Below are 20,314 nucleotides of genomic sequence, written 5' to 3' on the forward strand. Positions count from 1 at the left end.
ACAGGTGTGTGCCACGATGCTTGGCTACTTTTTGTATTTTTTGCAGAGACAGGGTTTCGCCATGGATTGCATTGGCACAATCACAGCAACCTCTGCCTCCAGGGTTTGAGCAATCCTTCCACCTCAGCCTCCAAGTAGCTGGACTACAGGAGGGTGCCACCATGCCTGGCTAATTTTTGTATTTTTTGTAGACACAGGGTTTCACCATGTTGGCCAGACTTGTCTCCAACTCCTATGCTCTAGCAATCCACTTACCTCAGCCTCCTAAAGTGCTGGGATTACAGGCATGAGCCACTGCACCCGGTCTTATCATATACTATCATAACTATTCCAGCCTGGGCAACATGGTGAAACTCTGTTTCTACAAAAAATACAAAAAAGAAAAATAGCCGGGTGTGGTGGCATATCTGTAATCCCAGCTACTTGGAAGGCTGAGGCACAAGAATCGCTTGAGTCCAGGAAGTGGAGGTTGCAATGAGCTGAGATCATGCCACTGCACTCCAGCCTGGGCAACAGAGTGAGACCTCTCTCTCAAAAACAAACCAACCAACCACCACCAAACAAAAATATTAACTATCATTTTATATTTCAGCAAGTTAAACATACATAAACCAGACTTTTTTAAAGTAGCATTTTAATATTCTAATGACTCCCCTCTTTCAGAAATGAAGAAAGACGAAAGCCCTAAAATAAAGTAAGTAACTTAAAGTACATTTACCTTGCAAGCCTTCCACCACTTGATCCTGGAACACAGGCAATAAAATCATCCAGAAAAGACTGTTCATTGCTTTGGATTTGGAGTGGTAAATTTCCCTCAAGTGCTTCTAATATAGTCGGTGAATGAGAAAGAGCTAGACCCTTTCCAAGAATTCCAGAATGGGTTTTGCACACCTGTTAAGTAAAAAAGAATATTTATATATTCTTAAAAATAAAACTTTAATTACATAAAATTTTTCAACCTGCAGATACTTTCAGATAGGCCTTTACGGAGAAATCATTTTCTCCATGTACCCCACTGTTCCTTCTTTTAACCCACAGAATAGGAAATTCCTAGGAGAGAAAAATATGAGACAATATTTCCAGTCTCTTTCCTCCCTCAAAAATAAATGCCTTGTCAGAGATCTGCATGCTGGATAAAATGGTGTATCTCCTTCCACGCCAGTCCTCTATATGTTATGTAGTCATTTTTCAGGGCCAGAGCTCCCTTCTGTCAGCAACTGTGGATGTCTCCCCCTTTTTTCTTTTTGAGACAGGGCCTTACTCTGCCACCCAGGCTACAGTACAGTGGTGCCATCATAGCTCATTGTAGCCTCGACCTCCTGGGCTCAAGCGATCCTTCTGCCTCAGCCTCCCAAGCAGCTGGGACTACAGGCGTATGCCACCATGGCTGGCTAATTTTTTTTAAACTTTTTGTAGAGATGGGGCCTTGCTATGTTGCCCAGGCTGGTCTTGAACTCCTAGCCTCAAGCAATCCTCCCACCTTGGCCTATCAAAACGCTGGGATTATAAGCCTGAGCCACTGTCCCCGGCTTCCCTCTTTTTAAGTCCCCCTTACAGGCAGCTATCATGAGTAAGGTGTGTCTGTTCTCTTGGGTGTGTGGGCACCAATGTCTTGACTTGGGTAAAAAGTGGGTGGAAGCCTGATTGTGGCAGCACACACATCTCATTAGCCTGTCTAAGCCTTATTAAAGTTAAGAAGAAGAGGCAGATAAAACAAATTTTAGGTTTCACCTATCTGACAAGCAAGTCTTATGTTTTTGGAAAGACTTGTTTTAAATGCTGAAACTCTGAAAACTTTTTACTGACTATAAAATAAATTCCAAAAACTTTTTTTCATAGAAAATAATTACATTTCTAGTACTATCAAATTTGAAATTATACAGTTTCAAAAATAATCATCTTTGGAATCAAATAGACTTAAGTTCAAATCCTGGCTTTGGACAAATTATTTGCTGTGTGCTCTTAAGCTAAAAAAGTTACCATCCCTGAATCTGTAAAATGTATAAACTGGTGGTCAAATAATCTCTCTCATACACAGTTATAAAATTTAAACTAAATAATGCATATAAAATATACAATACATTGCCTAACAAATAGTAACTGTTTAATACGTTAGGTTATCACAATAACTACCTTACATGCCAAAAAGAGGCAATTTGGGACATCATTTTTTTTTTTCTTGAACAGTAACATAATAAAGATCTCTCCATATCTGGTCTAGATGACACTTTATATACCATAATAATCCCTGAAATTATAAACAATATATGAACTCTGATATGGTTTGGCTCTGTGTCCCCACCCAAATCTCAACTCGAATTATAATCTCCACGTGTTGGGGAGTGACCTGGTGGGAGGTGACTGAATCATGGGGGCAGACTTCCCCCTTGCTGTTGTCCTTACAATATCTGGTTGTTTGATAAGTGTGTAGGCCTTTCCCCTTCTCTCTCTCCTGCTGCCATGTAAGAAGTGCCTTACTTCCCTTTTGCCTTCTGCCATGACTGTAAGTTTCCTGAGGCCTCCTCAGCCACGTAGGGAACTGTGAGTCAATTAAACCTCTTTGCTTTATAAATTACCCAGCCTCAGGCAGTTCTTTATAGCAGTGTGAAAATGGACTAATAGAAACTCTTTGATAGCTCTCCTTCACCTAGAATGTTGCCTGACACATATTGTTTATTATATATCTGTTGAATTTATTTTTATTTTTGAATTTAAGGTACAAAGATTTAACTTTAAAAAAGGAATACACATAAGATGCCAGTGGCTTTTTAAAACGCAGAAGTTTCTTAACATTACTGACAACACTACAGCTCCCTATGATCAGAAGATAGTGTTCAAAATCACGAACTTTTTTTTTTTTTTTTTGAGACGGCGTTTCACTCTTGTTGCCTGGGCTGGAGTACAATGGCATGATCTTGGCTCACCTCAACCTCCGACTCCCGGGTTCAAGCGATTCTCCTGCCTCAGCCTCCTGAGTAGCTGGGATTACAGGCATGTGCCACCACGCCCAGCTAATGAGACAGGTTTCTTTTGTCACCAAACTGCCAGCGAACAAATCCCAGTGCAGTTGCTCACTAGCTGTGTGATCATGGGCGAACTGCCTAAATGCTCTATGCCTCATTTGTGAATGGAGATAAAACTTTTTAATTCATTGGGTTGCTGTGGGGAGTTAAAAATGCACAAAATGTTTAAAATAGTGCTTGATAAAGATGAAATAAATGTTTTCATTATTACCGCTTTGATTAATTCACCTCAGGAAATAAATAAAATGTAAAGCACTAGCCTTAGCAATTACAAGGTGTGGGTACCAGCCTTTGTTTCCCATCTGAGTCTTCAAGAAGTTACAAAACTTCTTTGAACTTCACTTATTATAATTGTAAGATGCAAGACACAATATTGATTTCAAAGTGTAATTATAAAAACAGAGAGATAATATCAAAGATGCTGAAACCTATGAAGTGCTCTACAGATATTATTTAAATCACTATTACTAACTACATATACCTAGTATAGAAAATAAGTATGATCTAAATTGGTGTTTTCCAAATGTGGGCTCAAAGTTCTCTGATCCATGGCAGAATTAGAAAAACTCAGGATATAACAGAGTCTTCCATTCTAAGACCTTTCCATTTGGGGCTATTAAAATGTCTTATTTTATAAGACATTGCTGATAAAAAGTAGTACATTTTTAAAGAGTGTTTTTACTTAATAAGTTCTCGGGAAAAATATTTTTGGAAAATTTTACAAATCTATCAAATCCTAGAGTCTGAGTATCACTGATCCAGTTGAGAGACTCTCAACTTTTCTTCTATCTTCACACCACTGCTAGATGCAAAATTTTCCCCATCACTGATGTTCTCAGTGTGTGGTATCCAATGGGGCTCACTTAGCAGTACATCAGAATCTTTGGTTTGGCCTAAGTAGGTATTACAATTTGACAAATGCTGCCTACAGATTCTGACATTTCCATCCTATTACAGATTACTAGCTAGCTGAAGTCAGACTAATGAAGTAAGAAAACAATATAGTCATCTCTAGGCAATTTTGAAAAATATTAGGTTGATGTAACAGATCCAAAGGGGTATTGTGCTGAAATATAGTACTCATGTATTTCCATTCAGTGCCAAGTGTGCTAGTTAATGCCTAAACGAGCAAAAAAGGTAAAGTAAACAATAATAAAAACAACAAATGATGGCTCCCAATTGTCTACAGGCAACTAGCCCTAACCACTTAATATGACATACTGGTTTGTCACAGACTGAGCTCACCAACTGTACCGACCTCACCTTTTGCTACCTCTTATAACACAACTATACATCCTTTGTGAAATGTCTTTCCCCTTTCTCTAGCTGGCAAAAAAACAAAAAAGAAAAAGAAAAACAAATTCTTTCAAGACGCAATTTAAATGGCCACAGTTCTGCAAGCCATCCTCCGCACCCTTGGCACTTGATTTGTTTTTTCTCCTGAAGGATTTTTGTCTAACTCCAGAGTCAATTACCCACCAAATACAAAGGGCTCACATGGGTTTCTCCCACCAAAGGGAGCAATTATAAGTTATTTATCTCTATAATGCCAATGAATAAAGTGAAGTACTTAATGAATGAACCCAATGGTCAAGACAAATAGGCTGATCTGAGTGATAATACTTTTTAAATTAATGTACAAAGTTTATCCTTAAAACATTTGGGACAATACCTGCAATGCAGCCTCCTCAAGAATTTCAAGGTCTTCCTCTAATTCATTACCTGTTGTGTAAATAAAGAGTTTTACTAAAATATGTCAATATTTAGTTTAGTTTAATTTTCTAGTCCTTTGCATTCATTACACTTTTTTTAAAAAATAATTCTGCTATTCCAGATTGAAAAGATTTGTGATTCTGGAAAAAATCCCAGTGGCATACATTTTAATATATAAGATACTTCCAGTGGGAATATACTACAATTCTCAAGGCAATACTCAAGAAGCATCCATGAGTGATTTGCCAAAGATATATCCTACATTTATGAATATAAATGTATACTTTCTGAACTTAGTGTATTTGTTTTGTCTAAAAAAAGAGGGAACAAATTATTTCAGATCTGGGCCTTTATATTTTGGTTGCCTTATAGAAGAGCTATAACTTTAGTAAACAACAGGGACTCACAGAAAAACATAAGGCAGTGACTGCATCCCCTAGCCATTTTCTCCTTTATTAGTTAATATAGAACATATTTTATTTATTGATCTTTCTTTGATAGTTTGATTATTAAATGTTACTAATAAAGTAATACTTGTTCAATGGGAAATACTCAAATTGTATAGGAGTGTAGAACAAAAAATTCTAAACCTCTAACCAGTGCCATGCCCACTTAAAACTATCCAGTGTCAACAGCCTATGTGTTGTTCTAGAAACTTGGTGTGCAAACAAACCAAAAATGTATATGTGTTTCAACCACATATAAACATACTCTTTTTTTTTCTTTTGAGATGGAGTCTCACTCTGTCGCCCAGGCTGGAGTGCAGTGGCACGATCTCAGCTCACTGCAACCTCCACCTCCCAGGTTCAAGTGATTTTCCTGCCTCAGCCTCCTGAGTAGCTGAGCCTACAGGCATGTGCCACCACACCCGGCTAATTTTTGTATTTTTAGTAGAGACGGGGTTTCACTGTGTTAGCCAGGATGGTCTCCATCTCCTGACCTTGTGATCCACCCGCCTTGGCCTCACAAAGTGCTGGGATTACAGGTGTGAGCCACAACATACTTTTTGTAACATACAGAGTAATGTATGCAAAAATGGGACCTTCTTCTGCAACTTGCTTTTCTCACTTAATTTGGACAGCTTTCCTTGTTAGGCTATATAGGTCTACTTTTTCAAAGAGCTGCATAGACTACCATTGAATGGCTATGCCATTACTTATTTAACCCGTTCCCAACTGAAAGACATTTTGGTTGTTTCTAGGTTTTACAATCACAAGCACTGCTATATTAATCCATCCTTCAACATACACTTTTTGAGTATTTGTGCAAGTATGTATAAAAATTTTCTATGTCAAAAAGTATATATAATGTAAAATTTAACAGCTATTGACAAAAATAGGTTGCTAGCAATTTTCCTCATATGGCTAGAATACAAGGTCTCATTTCTGTACATATATACCGATATTAAGTGGGAGAAAAGGAATGGAGAAGAATAAAAGGGACCAGGAAGAGAAAAGGGAATAAAGAAGGAAAGGCAGAGGAAGACAAGGGAGGAAAAAATAATAGTGGGAAGAGTAGTCTTAAATGAAGGAGTAAAGATGGATTTTGGGGGGGGTAAGAAAATAAAACTTTAAACCATGTATAAACATTATAGAATCAGTAAGCATTTTTATTTTCAACTTTACTCCCTTGATTATAGATTAATCTGTATATCATACAAATTTGCTCCATATAAAAAGTACCATTTCTTTCACTGCCTCATCTCTGTTCTGCTTCAATGAAAAACTCTTCTAAAGAGCTATCTATATTCAAATGGACCACCCTTCCTTACTTTCCATTCTCCCTCTCTATTCTGAAAGTACTTACAGTTCTCTCATTTGACTAACATATTTCTTATTGCATATACAAGCAACCAACAAGTCTTCAAGTCCAATGATAGATTTTAATTCACCTCCCAGAGCATGCAAAAATCCCAGGAACATCCCCTCTCCTGGTTTTTCTCCTACTTCACTGATTGTTCCTTCAGTCTCATTTGCAGCCTCCTCTTCCTGTTCCGTGCATCTTTGAAATTTTCGTAAGTCACAGCTTTAATCCTAAGCTATCTTCTCTTTCTTATCTACATTCTCTAGAATATCTTGCATACAGTCCCATGTCTTTAAATAACGATCGTATTCAATTACATTTCTATCGACCTGTCCTCTGATCTAGACAATGAATATTCAGTTGTCTACTTGATATTTCCACTAGAATATTTAAGAAATATCTAGAACTTTTGGTTTAACACTATATATTCAGTGCTTGGCTGAATATACACACTATACCCACTGCCTGGCTCAAAGCATGTATATGCATAAAAAGGGTGTCCATGTGCGTGTGTAAGTTAAAAAAGGCCAGAGGATACCCTTCAGTCTCTAAACAAACTCAAATTACCAGTACATGAAGCAGTTATTACTCATGAATATATGAAATTGCAAAATTCATTTTGCAAATCTATTTTCAGACCTTTTATAATACATACATTCTACTCTTAAAATACAAACAAAACAAAACAAAACAAAACCCTATCAAAAAACATCCAGTATTGGCCACACTTACCAATAGGAAGTGCTAGGTCCTTCTTCATCAGAGCTGCCGCACAAACCCCACCAAGATTGGCTAATTCTTTTTCTAACTGGATGACTCCCTATGGAATTGCACAAAATTTGCTGCTTAAAAAATGTTTGAATGATAATACGGATTATCAACAAAATGTGATTTGAATTCATGCATTACTTTTGAAATCAGAAGGAAGCACGTGAAGCTAATGGTTAAATTGAGAGTAGATGAGATTCAGTACTCAATGTTGTGGCTCAGGCTGGTCATAAGGTTCAGGTTTAAAGGTTCATTGTTCAAATAACTGTTCATTCCTGACTTTGGTCCACTATGTCCTTGGTTTTATTTTATTGTATGATTTAAAACATTTAGACAAGATGATAGTCCCTTTTTGAAAACAGGCTCTACTGTTTACTCAGAAAGGTATAGCCAACTGAGGAGGTTCAGGGCAGATATAACTATACTTCAAAGGCTGGGTCATGTTGCACAAACTCCATCCTCTTCATGTATTAAAAGTAGCAAAACAGACCACTGCACATAAACTACAAAATATTTAGAACTGCACACCCCTAGGTTAAAATTAATTTCTTTTTATTTTTTTTGTAGAGAAAGGATTTCGATAGATTGCCTAGGCTGGTCTCAAACTGCCTCAAGGGATTCTCTCACTTCTCGAAGTGCTGCAATTACAGGTGTGAGCCACTGCACCTGGCCCCGACTTTTCAAATAGAGGCAACAGTACAATTTAAGTCAGTTAGAAGCACAACTCACTAGCCTTTAGAAACACAATCTTCCTTAAAAGAATGAAAAGATAATTCATTCTTACCTCATCAGGTCCAGGGCTAAATTCATATCCAATTGCAAAACACTTAAAACCATAGAAAGAAGCTTTGTCATCTTTCACATAATCTGATGCAGTCTCCAATGAAAAAAGGGCCTCATTTCCTAATAAAAATGCCAGAATTGAGTTCAAACTCTAAAACAATTTTATAAAATTTTCCCTGTCTTTTATCCAATGGACTTTCTCTTTTATCACAAGATAGGTAAAAACACAAATCATATACTACATAACTTAAATAGACTTGTGGCGGGGAGCGTTCCTATATCTACTTGAGGAAATTGTACCAAAAATAACACTAGAAACAACAGGTCTATCGCAAATGAATTGTTATTTTTTTCATAATCAAACTCTCCTGCTTAATAAAGTACTTAAGTTACATGGGCAATCATTTTTCAATTATTTGGCAGATAATGAGGTTAGCCTTTTTATTTTTCAAAGTGGGCAATCCTCTACCCTGGCATGTGGCTTTTTCTGATCTTTTCCCAAACAAACAAACAAACAAATAGGCAGGTCAGAGTGGAAAGAAGAAGTTCCTGAATTAAATTGCCTATTAGTTTGAAGGATCACAAGAGTAGTCCTGGTTAACTGGTTAAGAACGCAACAAACCATAAGTTTTAAAACATAGTTTCTCTTCACACAAGAAAGTGGTTTACGAATTCTCTTACAAGGAAGGACTTCAGTCCTTAGTTAAGTTCTGAAAATTTAGCACTTCCTGGGAAAATAAAAGATCTAATCCATTGTTTTCTATAATTTGGACCCAACTACACAGACAGCTAGCTACTCCTCAACATTAACACTGCTTTGCTCAAGCTAATCTTTTTTTCACAAAATCCTTAAAACATTGTCTTCTCCAAAACTTGGATCAGGCTGTGCCCCTTGCCCAGGGTACCTTATTTATTCCTCGAATGCAATCCAGATACTAGTAGGTCTTTAATAAATTTCTCTAAAAATTAGATAAACATTTTCAATGATACACCCTTACTAAATATACATAAATGCACTTATTTTACCACATAAAACAGAAGAAAAAAAAACTTACCTGGCAACACCAAAACCATAGTAGGCCACCCAGAGGATCCTGAAAATTTCTTTAATTCTATCCATGAATTAAGATTTTCATGAACAGATGTCAATTTTGGTCCATATCCTGAATTCTGAACAGTTCTGACAGGAATCAACAAACGAAGGACATCTTCTGACTGTGCAGTACCACACTGAGGGTCAAATTCGATTGTCATCCACCTCACACATTCTGGGAATGTCACCTGAGGTCAACAGGCAAGGTGACATGAATACAGATATATACACACAAACATACATATCTGCATCTGTATGTGTGTGTGTGTCTATGCTTTTATTAAATGACAAAACAGGATAAACTACAAAATTAAAATACAACAAAATGTTACCTATGACAGAGAAGGAGGAACAGAGTGAAGAGGACAGAGATAAAAGCTAGATTTGTTTCATAAATTTGACTTCAAACTATGTAATTATGTAAAGAATTATAAAACAAAATCCAAATTTAAAAAGCAATTCCTAAAATCTAAAATAAAATAAACGACTCTCTAAGTGTATATCCAATGAACGCATAATCACTCAGAGAGGGAGCATTCCAACTTACTTTAAACACAGTAATTTGACATACATTTAGATGGGATATACTTCAAAGACAAAACACACACACACATACACACACACACATACACATACACACCCCAAATTAAATAATTTAATGATTTTCTAATTCTGATATTCCCAGTGTCACTAATAGGAATTTTAGATATAAGAGAAAGGAGACTGAGGTGTGTCTGTGGTCCTTATTTGAATTAGTATCAACAGTATAAACTCATGAGGTATTTTATCTTTAAAAAACTATATATACACATAAATCTATCTATACATAAACATATATACATTTATCTATATACATATATAAATATAACATGTGTGTGTATGTATAACAGAAATCAGGACACTTTGAAAAAATGGTTAGTTCCAAGTCTGAGGCATCAAACATATAAAGGGAGCCTGGAACATCTTATCCTACCAGAAAGCAAGGAAGCTAGGAATGACTGCAAGAGGGGTGTCTGAAAGACCCAGCAGGTAAGCTGAAGAGGCTCCCATCTAACAAATACATAGGATCCAGTTTCTTCAACAAATAGAACTCAAGGGAACAAAAAGAGAAAGAGACAGAGGGAGACTTATAGATTTAAAGGGACTTAAGATTAAAGGGGACTTAAGAGACATACTAATCACAATGTATGGATTTTATATGGATTCGAACTCAAATTATTAAAAATTTACATGATGTTTGAAGACATTAAATTGTTTTCTTCAGTGTGATAATACTATGGTTATTTTTAAGGGTCTTTATATTTTGGAGACATTGTATCAATAAATATCATAAATGTGCTTTAAAACAATATAGGAGGTTAGGAAGTAGGTTGGGAATAAATAAGACAGGTCTGACTAAGAGTTGAAACTGCTGAATCTGGGATGATGGATAATCAAGTGCACTGTACTAGCTTGTTTACTTCTACATGCTTAATAGTTTCTACCATGAAAAGTGGAATATTTTACAAGCACACAAAATATAAATTTATCCTTCTCTTCCTTAATTTGCATGATACAATGAAAAAACAAAGAATATGGATTTTGAACACTCTCTAATAACATTAAATTTACACACATTTTATACATAGTTTTTTTTAACATTATGTGTAGACTACTTTAAATCTTACATTGGGGTTGTAAATTTTCAGAGCTCAGGCTGTGGTACAAATAATGTTAGTTCAAAAAATACAATTTAAAATTGTTAATGCTTATATCTACTACTATTGCAAATCACAGCCTGAAGTTTAGCATTATATACCACACTATACTTGTAGGAAGATTTAAGAACAACTCTCATAAACCAATAAAATTTTATCATCTTTGAGATAAAAGTTCCATCTTAAATTATTTTATATATCCAACAGGGCCTAATCACCTGCTGATTCTCTGTATGTAAATACTATAAAAGAAGCTACACTCGTAAATACAGGCCAGGCATTCTTTAAGATATCACCAGAGAACCTCATGCAAAGTTTTACATTCGAATCACACTAAGAACCGGTGCCTACCTTGTAATGCATCACACACGCAGGTTTATACGGGTGCTCACTCTCTATGACAGCATAGTGACTGGAGGTTGTACAAGCAGAGAGGCCCTGTTCAGGCTGGTTTCCTGTGGTGCTATCTGTCGACTGATTAGGGTTGAAGGCAGGGGGTGCATACTTCTGATTCAAAATGGCAACTGACGGAAGCAATTGTTGGACAAGGCCAAAGACTTCTACAGCCACCTAGTACACATATAAAAATATGGTTAAATGAGATACACGTGAAAGTGGTTCTAAAATTATGAATTACAATAATTGTTGGTTACTCTAATAACAATTTCCATCTAAATTTTCTACTAGTTAAGTTTTTGTTCAAAGAGAAATCTTTCGATTAAAAAAAGATTTATCTTAGATGTTACATGACAATATCTAAATCTATATTTTTAAACACTTTTGTTTTTTCATGATCTGAAGTAAATCAGGTTTTACTTAATTATGCCAACGAATCAATAGTTTATCATTTCTTCCATCTCTTGAATGTGTCACTATTTTAAAACACTCTTATCCTTTAACATTGCTATTGTTATTAATGAAGACCATTTGGCATCAACCTCATAAATTTGAAAAACCTCAGTTAACATAATCTTTCCTTACATATCATATTTCTAAAATTTCTAAAATCTATTTCCCATTCACAAATTCTTCAAATGTAAAGCCAACAAATAAGCACAGCAATCCAGTAAACAATACTAAGAACAGAGAAGTTTAATAATTAGCAGATCTATCTCTGCTTGTTACCTATATCCCAGATGCCTCAAAGATACAAGTTTTTGTAAAGACAAGACACAACGTCTTTTTTTAAAAAAGGTATTTAAAAAAAAACATTCAAAGCTATAGAATTAAATTACACACCTTGGGAATAGCAGCAGCTACTGGTCCTATGTAGGCTATAATAAGGGGGAGCAGCATGGAAAACAGACTGGAAGAACTCAGCAGTTCTGGAATGTCATCAGCTAAAAAAGGCATAAAAGGCATTAAAACTATAGTTAGAAGATAATTTCATTGTACTGCATACATGCTATACTAAATCTATATTCTGTTCTTTTGAGCGAAACTATAGTTGACACTAATTGGGTGCTTGTCAAGGGCCTGGTACTATTCTAAAGGCTTTTGAGAATATATGCCTTATCTCAACTAATACGCAAAATAAGATACTTTTATTATCCCCAATTTTTAGAAAGGAAAACCACGGCACATAGTGTTTAAGTATCTTACCCAAAATACTTAATATATAAGTACATGTACCTGTAAAATAATAGAGCTGGAATCAGAACCTAGGGTAATGGAACCTTTATTTTAAATTACCATTCTGGCACCAAACACGGCTGTATCAGTGACAATAGGCAAATTACTTACTCTGTATCTTAGGATCACAACAGTATTCCTCTCATTTGGATGTTGCGAAGATTAAACGAGGTAATATATGTAAAACACTTAGAACAACACCTACACATATTCAGCACTCCAAAAACGTTTACTGTTATTAAGCTACATTGCTTTCTGTTTTTCCAAGAAAAGCACTTTGCTGATTAACATTTTAGTCAGTTATCCGTGAACATGGTGCTGGAAAGATAAGCTGAGCCTATACTGTGAAGACCTTTATTTTATAGGCCAATTATTCTCCCAAATACTGATTCCTAGGTCTGCTGTTACATCAAAACAGGCTGCACACTTATTTAAAAAATAGTTTTTTAGCCTAGCTTCAGGCCCTGGGGATAAACCTAATAGTCTTTATTTTCAGCAAGTTTTCCAGGTGGTTCTGATGTTAAACTAGGTTTAGGAATTAATGTTATATAATAAGGAGGTGGAGGTAACAATTTTTTTTCTTTTTGAGATGGAGTCTCACTCTCTCACCCAGGCTGGAGTGCAGTGGCGCAATCTCGGCTCACTGCAGCCTCCGCCTCCTGGGTTCAAGCGATTCTCCTGCCTCAGCCTTCTGAGTAGCTAGGATTACAGTCACCAGCCACCATGCCCGGCTAATTTTTGTATTTTTAGTAGAGATGGGGTTTCACCATGTTGCTCAGGCTGGTCTCAAACTCCTGACCTCGTGATCTGCCTGCCTCGGCCTCCCAAAGTGCTGGGATTACAGGCATGAGCCACCGTGCCCGGCCATAACCATGTTTTCATAATGATAACTCTGCTGCCAGTGTGAAGAGTAACTAAACAACTAGATGGAGAATGGGGGAAATGTAGCAGTGAGATTATTGGGATATTAACCCTATATTAAAAAATGACATGTACTTGCACCATGGCAGTCTAAATGACGGCAGGAGAAGAAGTGAAAGAGAGGAGAATACAAACTAGAGAGATTCCAGTGGAAAAACTCATAGAGCTGAATTTAGACAAGTGCCTCTGAGCAGACGGTTAGGGTTCCCCAGAGTTTTGGGTGGATAGCGATACACTACTGGAAACAGAACAGAGAGGAAGAAAAAGCTTTTTGACTACTTAAAGAAGAAGAAAGACCCAGTTTAATCCAAATACAATTTTTCTTTTACTAAATTAACTAAGAAAATAAGAATATATGATAACTCCTTTTGAGCATTCTAAATAATTCTGCATTACAGTATGGAGAGTGTGACTTATACAAAATTAATGCATGTGTGGATCTATAAATAACACTTAAATTCTATAAAATTGTATAATAGAAGGTTCCTCTTCAATAATTCTACGCAAAAATTTAGCGAATAAAGAATCTAAAATATGACTACTGAGAAAAAAAAAGTCTTACCATCCACAGCAAGAGCTCTGTGCAGGAGGTCCTTAGAGGCTCGAACGACAGTGCTTACAACAGACAACGCTCTGCTACAGTTTTTATCTTCTTCATTGGCTTTACTCAGAAGTTGGGATTGTAAATCTCCATCAAATTCACTCCTGTAGCATGAGCAAACATGAGATTATTTTACAATGGTAAGTAAAACATGATCCAATGCCAGAAATCATATCTGGATCTGAGATCCTCATTTAATTTATAGCTTTTTAAAAGTTAAAAAAGTAAACATGCAACTATATAATTATAGGGAATGGTAAGGGCTTTGAAGAAAAATACAGCAGCATAAGGCATAAAGTGAAGGGTGTTATTTTAAATAAGATCAGTTCTCCAAGGAACTCATATTTAACAAAGATCTGAATTAATTAAATTATTTACTTATTTGAGACAGAGTCTTGCTCTGTCGCCCAGGCTGGAGTGCAGTGGCATGATCTCGGCTCACTGCAACCTCTGCCTCCCAGGTTCAAGTAATTCTCCTCCCTCAGCCTCCCAAACAGCTGGGATTATAGGCATGCACCACCATGCCCAACTAATTTTTCTGTTTTTAGTAGAGATGGGGTTTCTACTAAAACCCCATGTTGGCCAGGCTGGTCTCGAACTCCTGACCTTGTGATCCACCCATCTTGGCCTCCCAAAATGCTGGGATTATAGGAGTGAGCTGCCGTGCCCAGCTGACCTGAATTTTTTTTTTTTTTTAAAGACCCATGCGAAGAGCTGAGGGAAAACTGTCAGGGCAAAAGGAACACACTGGTGTATTAAAGGAACAGAATGAAGACATGTATGGCTGGAAGAAAAGGAGAAAGAGTGAAGGGTGATGGGTGGGAAGGGAAACAAGAGTCAAATTGTGTAAGGTTTGTAGGCCACATAATGACTTTACATTTTATATCGGTATGAGAATGGAAAGCTGGGTTTGGAGCAAGGGTGGAACTTGGTATGATTTATATTTTTATCAGATCACTCTGGCTGTGCTGTGGAGAACTGATTGTAGGAGACCAATAGTGAAAGGAGGGAGACTAGTTTAGAGGCTTATTACAGTTAGCAGCTAGAGGTTGCAGTGGCTTGGTCTAGACTATTAAATATGGAAGTAGAAGAAAAGGTCACATTTAGGATATTTTAGAAGTATAGCTGACAGGACTTCTTGATGAACTAGGTGTAAAGTATGAGGGAAAGAGAAGTCAAGAATGACTCCAAGGTGTCTGGCTGTAACTGTGGAAGGGAGATGAATATTCTGGCCACATGAAACCTCAGATGTCTACTAGCCAACTATAGCGAACATCCTTAAAGAGAAAGTGCAGCATACTGGTTAAGGTTGTATCACCTGAAATCTGACTTCCTGCCTACAAGTCGCAGTAGCATAACTTACCAGAGGTGTGACTCTGGACAATTCAGCGTCTCAGTTCCATCATCTGTGAAATAGGGATAAGAAAAGTACCTACCTCCTGGGGTTACTGCGAGGACAAGCTGAGATAACACAGGTAACACACTCAAAGCATGGCCTGGCACACAGCTACTAACACCATCTCCACTAGTGTCATCCAAATGAAGATGTCAGAAGAGAGACCTGGAGTACAGGGCTCAGAGGTCATGAAGGCTAGGGATGTAAACTTGGGAGCTATCAGAGCAGGATGGTATTTAAAACTAAAGGACTTTAATATTTTTCATTTTTTAAAAATGTAAAGCTAAGGGTATTTAAAGCTTAATAGAAAACATGAAAATACTCAAAACACTGTACTTTGTATAAGATACAAAGTTTGGATGGCAGATGCTGTTAGTGGCTCTCCAGCTTTCTGAAACATGTAACTCTTAACGCACAACAGAGTTTTTAATCCATAGTTTAAGAAAGAGAATAATGTACTATTTATTGTAGGGCTTATGTAACAAAGTTTTTCCTGACTGGGGCAAAAGACTAGACAGCTTTTGTATTTCAGCAGCAACACTGAACTACATAGCTATTTACTGCCTGCTATTTCTATTCTATTTCTCACGGAAAGAGGAAGCAGAAAATCTATATCTAGGGAAATTATTTTATACTATCTACCTAGGCACCATCCCTAGACTCTTTATGAAGGAAAGAGAGGAAGCAGCAAGCCTCCAAAAGTGACATGGAAATTCAGTGATTTAATGCCAAGTCAGGCTAAGGACAAATGTGGTAAATGGTACTCATGATTACCTAAGACGCCAGCTTTGCCGCTACAAGAAAAATTCAGACTCAGTGAGAAATGTGTATTTAAAAGATTTTTTTAACCCAAGGGTTGTTATCATTCTTTTATTTTCCAAGGTTTACATAAGGAATGGTTTTTGTTAAAAACATTATAAGAAACACACTATTATATATTCTAGGGCCCCAGGGGGCAGGTCCAAGATTCACAGACATCAAAATATTCTGTGACTAGATAACAGGATCAAGGCAACACCACTATCTGAGTACAGTCTATCTGATCATCAGTTTGAGGTATTTTATAAAAATAAATGAATACCCTTTAAATTTGAAATTGCAGACCAGAAATTATAGAGTGACAGCAACAGCACATATGCCCAGTGCACAAACATTTCAATGATATTGAAGAAATAACAGCAAAAATATTTTAAAGCATTAACTTTTGTAGCAAACATTGAATTTATATATTAAAATGAGATTTCTTTATATGAATTTGTGCTAAGAAGATACACTGTACCATTTAATTATAATTATCCAGTTAGTAACTTTACCTGGTAGTAGACTGTGTATGTTCTACCACTGTAAAGTATTTCCCTTATCTCTATACATTCACCCACCTGTAGTAAAGTATCTGTGGGATCTGTCCTCTGGTTTGGTTTGTGCCGTTACTGCTCAAGCTGCACGTGCTGAATGTGAATGTCACACCATCAGGGCACTGAACCGTGGTCATTCCTCCATCTCCATTGGCTGTACGGCTTCCATAGTTCCTCAAGCGCACAGCATATTTAACATTTTCCTTTATTATAAAGACGTAAAACATGTTTACTTTTATTCACAATGTACAGAGGATATACAAAAAGAACTCCAGCAGTAAAATAGGCAAATATACTGAAATTCTTTGTTGTATTTACAGATGATATAATTAAGTAAGTTTTTAATGAATCAAACATGATGACGGCTAACATTTACTGAACACCTGTTGCATAAAAGCAACTGTCCTAAGTACTTTATGGAATTTAATTAATCCTTAAAATGACCTCATGAGGTAAGTATCATTACTATCCCTATTTTACAGACGAGGAATCTGAGGTTCAGAGAAGTTAAGTAACTTGTTCAAAGTCAGGCAGCTAGTAAGTGATGGAACTAGGTCTGAACACAACCAGTGTAACTAGTGCCTGCTCTTAATTTTACTGCTAGAATATTAGCCATAATATATACATATATATTTTATATATATATATTTTATACATATATATTTTATATATATATATTTTATATATATATATATAAATTTTTTTTTTTTTTTTTTTCCCCCCTGAGACAGGATCTTGCTCTGTCACCCAGCCTGAAGTGCAGTGGTGCAATCTTGGTTCAATGTGGCCTCCTCTTCCTGGGCTCAAGCAATCCTCCCACTGGTGCGTTCCGTCACACTCAGCTAATTTTTTAAGGTGTTTCTGTAGAGATAAGGTTTGACTATATAGCCCAGCCTGGCCTCAAACTCCCAAGCTCAAGTGATCCTCCCTTCCTGGTGTCTCAAGAGTACTGGAATTACAGGTGTGAGCTACTGTGCCTGGCAATAAGAGATTTTAATTGCATAAGCTGATACTTTTCCTTGACTAGTTTAACTTTTAAAATAATTTTAGATGTGAGAAAAAAATAATGGTGAGTCTATTATATTTTTAAGAAAAACTCAGAGATAGAAATATATAGGCAAACAGACATGAGAAAAAAAATCCATAGGAAAAAAGCTGTCCAAAATATAATGCACTGTACTTTGAAAATGTGAGCTATAGAAACTAATGCTTTATGACCCATGATATAAATTTCACAATAAAAGCTTTTTGGTTTTTCATTATCTAAATTCTTCCTGATGAAATCTCTCGTGTACCGATCTTATTCAAAATTTTGCTCTATAATGAAATTTATTTCGGTTGAATTCAAAAATATTTTAATTTTATTTTAACATTTATAATTACTTTGATGTGGTAAAATTTCTCTATTTTGCCAAATATTGTTAGAAAATAGGCTGGGCGCAGTAGCTCACGCCTGTAATCCCAGAACTTTGGGAGGCTGAGCGGGGTGGATCACTTGAGGGCAGGAGTTCGAGACCAGCCTGGTCAACACAGTGAAACCCCTCTCTACTAAAAATACAAAATTAGCTGGGCATAGTGGCACGTGGCTGTAATCCCAGCTATTTGGGAGGCTGACACAGGAGAATCATTTAAACCCGGGAGGCGGAGGTTGCAGTGAGCCAAGATCACGCCACTGCACTCCAGCCTGGGCGACAGAGTGAGACTCCATCTCAAAAAAATAATAATAATACTAATAATAAAAAAATAAGGGAACAAAGGCAAAACAAAACAAAACAAAACAAAAAGACACTTGTTTTTTTTTAAATGAGTTAGGGCACAATAAGAGAAGAAAAGACAGGAGCTAATATTTATTTTTCATACTGTGCTAGACACTGAGGCAGGTGTTTTATTTCCATTATTTAATCTCAATGATACCACAATGCAGGTATTATTCTTTCCAATCTACAGATAAGTCTCAAAGTGGTTAAATAATGACCTGCCAGTGTCTTAAAGTTAGTATGTGGAATAGCAGGTATCCAAAGCTAAGTCTGTTTGACTACAAAACTTCCTACTACTCCAGACTTTAAGAAACATTATGCAAAAATATAATATAATGTGGTACAACATCAGGTACATAGTAGGTACTCCATAAATATATGAAGTACCGTATAAAGGATAACCTACAAATAGCTATAGCTAACAAACAAAATTCATGCAATACTCTTCACTATTTTAACTACATAATAATACCTCTTATTCACAATAGAAACATTCAGTTGAAACTACCTTTAAAGGAACCACTTTGTCAAGTCTGATCTCAGCTATATCACTGGGTGAGTCATCTGTTGTGTAAGTTCCTTTCACTAATTCCAGAGATGTCCATCTGTGGGAATGAGTTGAATCTCCTGCATGTTCACTCTAAAAAAAAAGGAAACACAAAAATTCCACCAGACTCTTAATTTTATTGTATGAACAATTTTGATTTATAATTATTATTTTTAAAATTTATTTTCTTGAATATAAAATTAGCCATTAGTATTTTCCCATACATATGAAAGAAAAAGTTGGGGGTACTGCATACATTTTTATGTGATTTCTTGAGAAGACTACAACATAAATAAGCTTTTCTCTTCTGATGACTTAAACTATTTCTACTTCTTCACATTTATAAAGCCTAATGAAGTAGGGAATAAATTCAAATTAACTAGTGAAAGGAATCAAGTTAGAGATAGAGATAGACTTGCTATTTAATAGGCAATGATTTACATGCTACCCCATCTGTCCCATTTTAATAAAACTCAGGTACTTTAAGTAATTTTAGAGAATATAGAAAGATATAGCTGAATCAGTCAACCAATACTGTCTTCGCTAAGAATCACCCATTAGTACTCTATGACATAGTCCATCTGAACATTGTGATTCTTGAAAAATGACAATACAAAAAAAAAACTACTCAAGACTTGTCATCAGGGACTTAGCTAAATACTTTTTAGTCTTTAATTCCACTTTAAATCTTTCTCTTTCTGAAAGTACAAAAAATATGAAGCAGTAGTGACCCAAGGTGGAAAGATGGAACACAAGCAATCAGGTAAAATCATTATTTTTCAATTTCTTTTCTTTCTTTTTTTTTTTTTTTTTTTTGAGACAGGGTCTCACTCTGTTGCCCAGGCTTGAGTGCAGTGGCATGATTATGGCTTACTGCAGCCTCAACCTCCTGGGCTCAAGTGATCCTGCCACCCCAGCCTCCAGAGTAGCTGGGATTACAGGCGTGTGCCACCACACTTAGCTAATATTTGTATTTTTCGTAGAGGTGGGGTTTTGCCATATTGCCTAGGCTGGTCGTGAACTCCTGTGCTCAAGTCATCCAACTGCCTCAGCCTCTCAAAGAGCTGAGATTACAGGTGTGAGCCACTGTGGCCAGTCTTTTTCAATTTCTTTAGTGTCATTCATCAGTGATTGATCTAGTAAACCCCTGAAGGTATGGACCCATCATACTATGACAATGGTAAATCCTGATACACAACCCACTAATCAGGATAAATGCTAAAAG

At 36.3% G+C, this 20,314-nt stretch overlaps 1 protein-coding gene across 28 annotated transcripts in view; it reads right to left on the bottom strand.

Annotated features, from left to right (window-relative positions):
* The window catches only part of MYCBP2 (MYC binding protein 2), a 275,983-nt gene that overhangs the window by 112,381 nt on the left and 143,288 nt on the right, over nt 1-20,314 (bottom strand). For all 28 annotated transcript variants that reach the window (XM_063650979.1, XM_063650974.1, XM_054446938.2 and 25 more), the window contains 10 exons: nt 19,051-19,182; nt 16,810-16,988; nt 13,996-14,138; nt 12,120-12,220; nt 11,232-11,450; nt 9,146-9,371; nt 8,092-8,210; nt 7,272-7,359; nt 4,696-4,745; nt 719-891 (listed from right to left, as the gene is read on the bottom strand). In XM_063650979.1, coding sequence (XP_063507049.1) covers nt 719-891; nt 4,696-4,745; nt 7,272-7,359; nt 8,092-8,210; nt 9,146-9,371; nt 11,232-11,450; nt 12,120-12,220; nt 13,996-14,138; nt 16,810-16,988; nt 19,051-19,182 — 1,430 coding nt within the window. The remainder of the gene's footprint in view (nt 1-718; nt 892-4,695; nt 4,746-7,271; nt 7,360-8,091; nt 8,211-9,145; nt 9,372-11,231; nt 11,451-12,119; nt 12,221-13,995; nt 14,139-16,809; nt 16,989-19,050; nt 19,183-20,314) is intronic.

Source organism: Pongo pygmaeus, chromosome 14, assembly GCF_028885625.2.
Source record: "Pongo pygmaeus isolate AG05252 chromosome 14, NHGRI_mPonPyg2-v2.0_pri, whole genome shotgun sequence".
NCBI classification, from domain to species: Eukaryota; Metazoa; Chordata; class Mammalia; order Primates; family Hominidae; genus Pongo; species Pongo pygmaeus.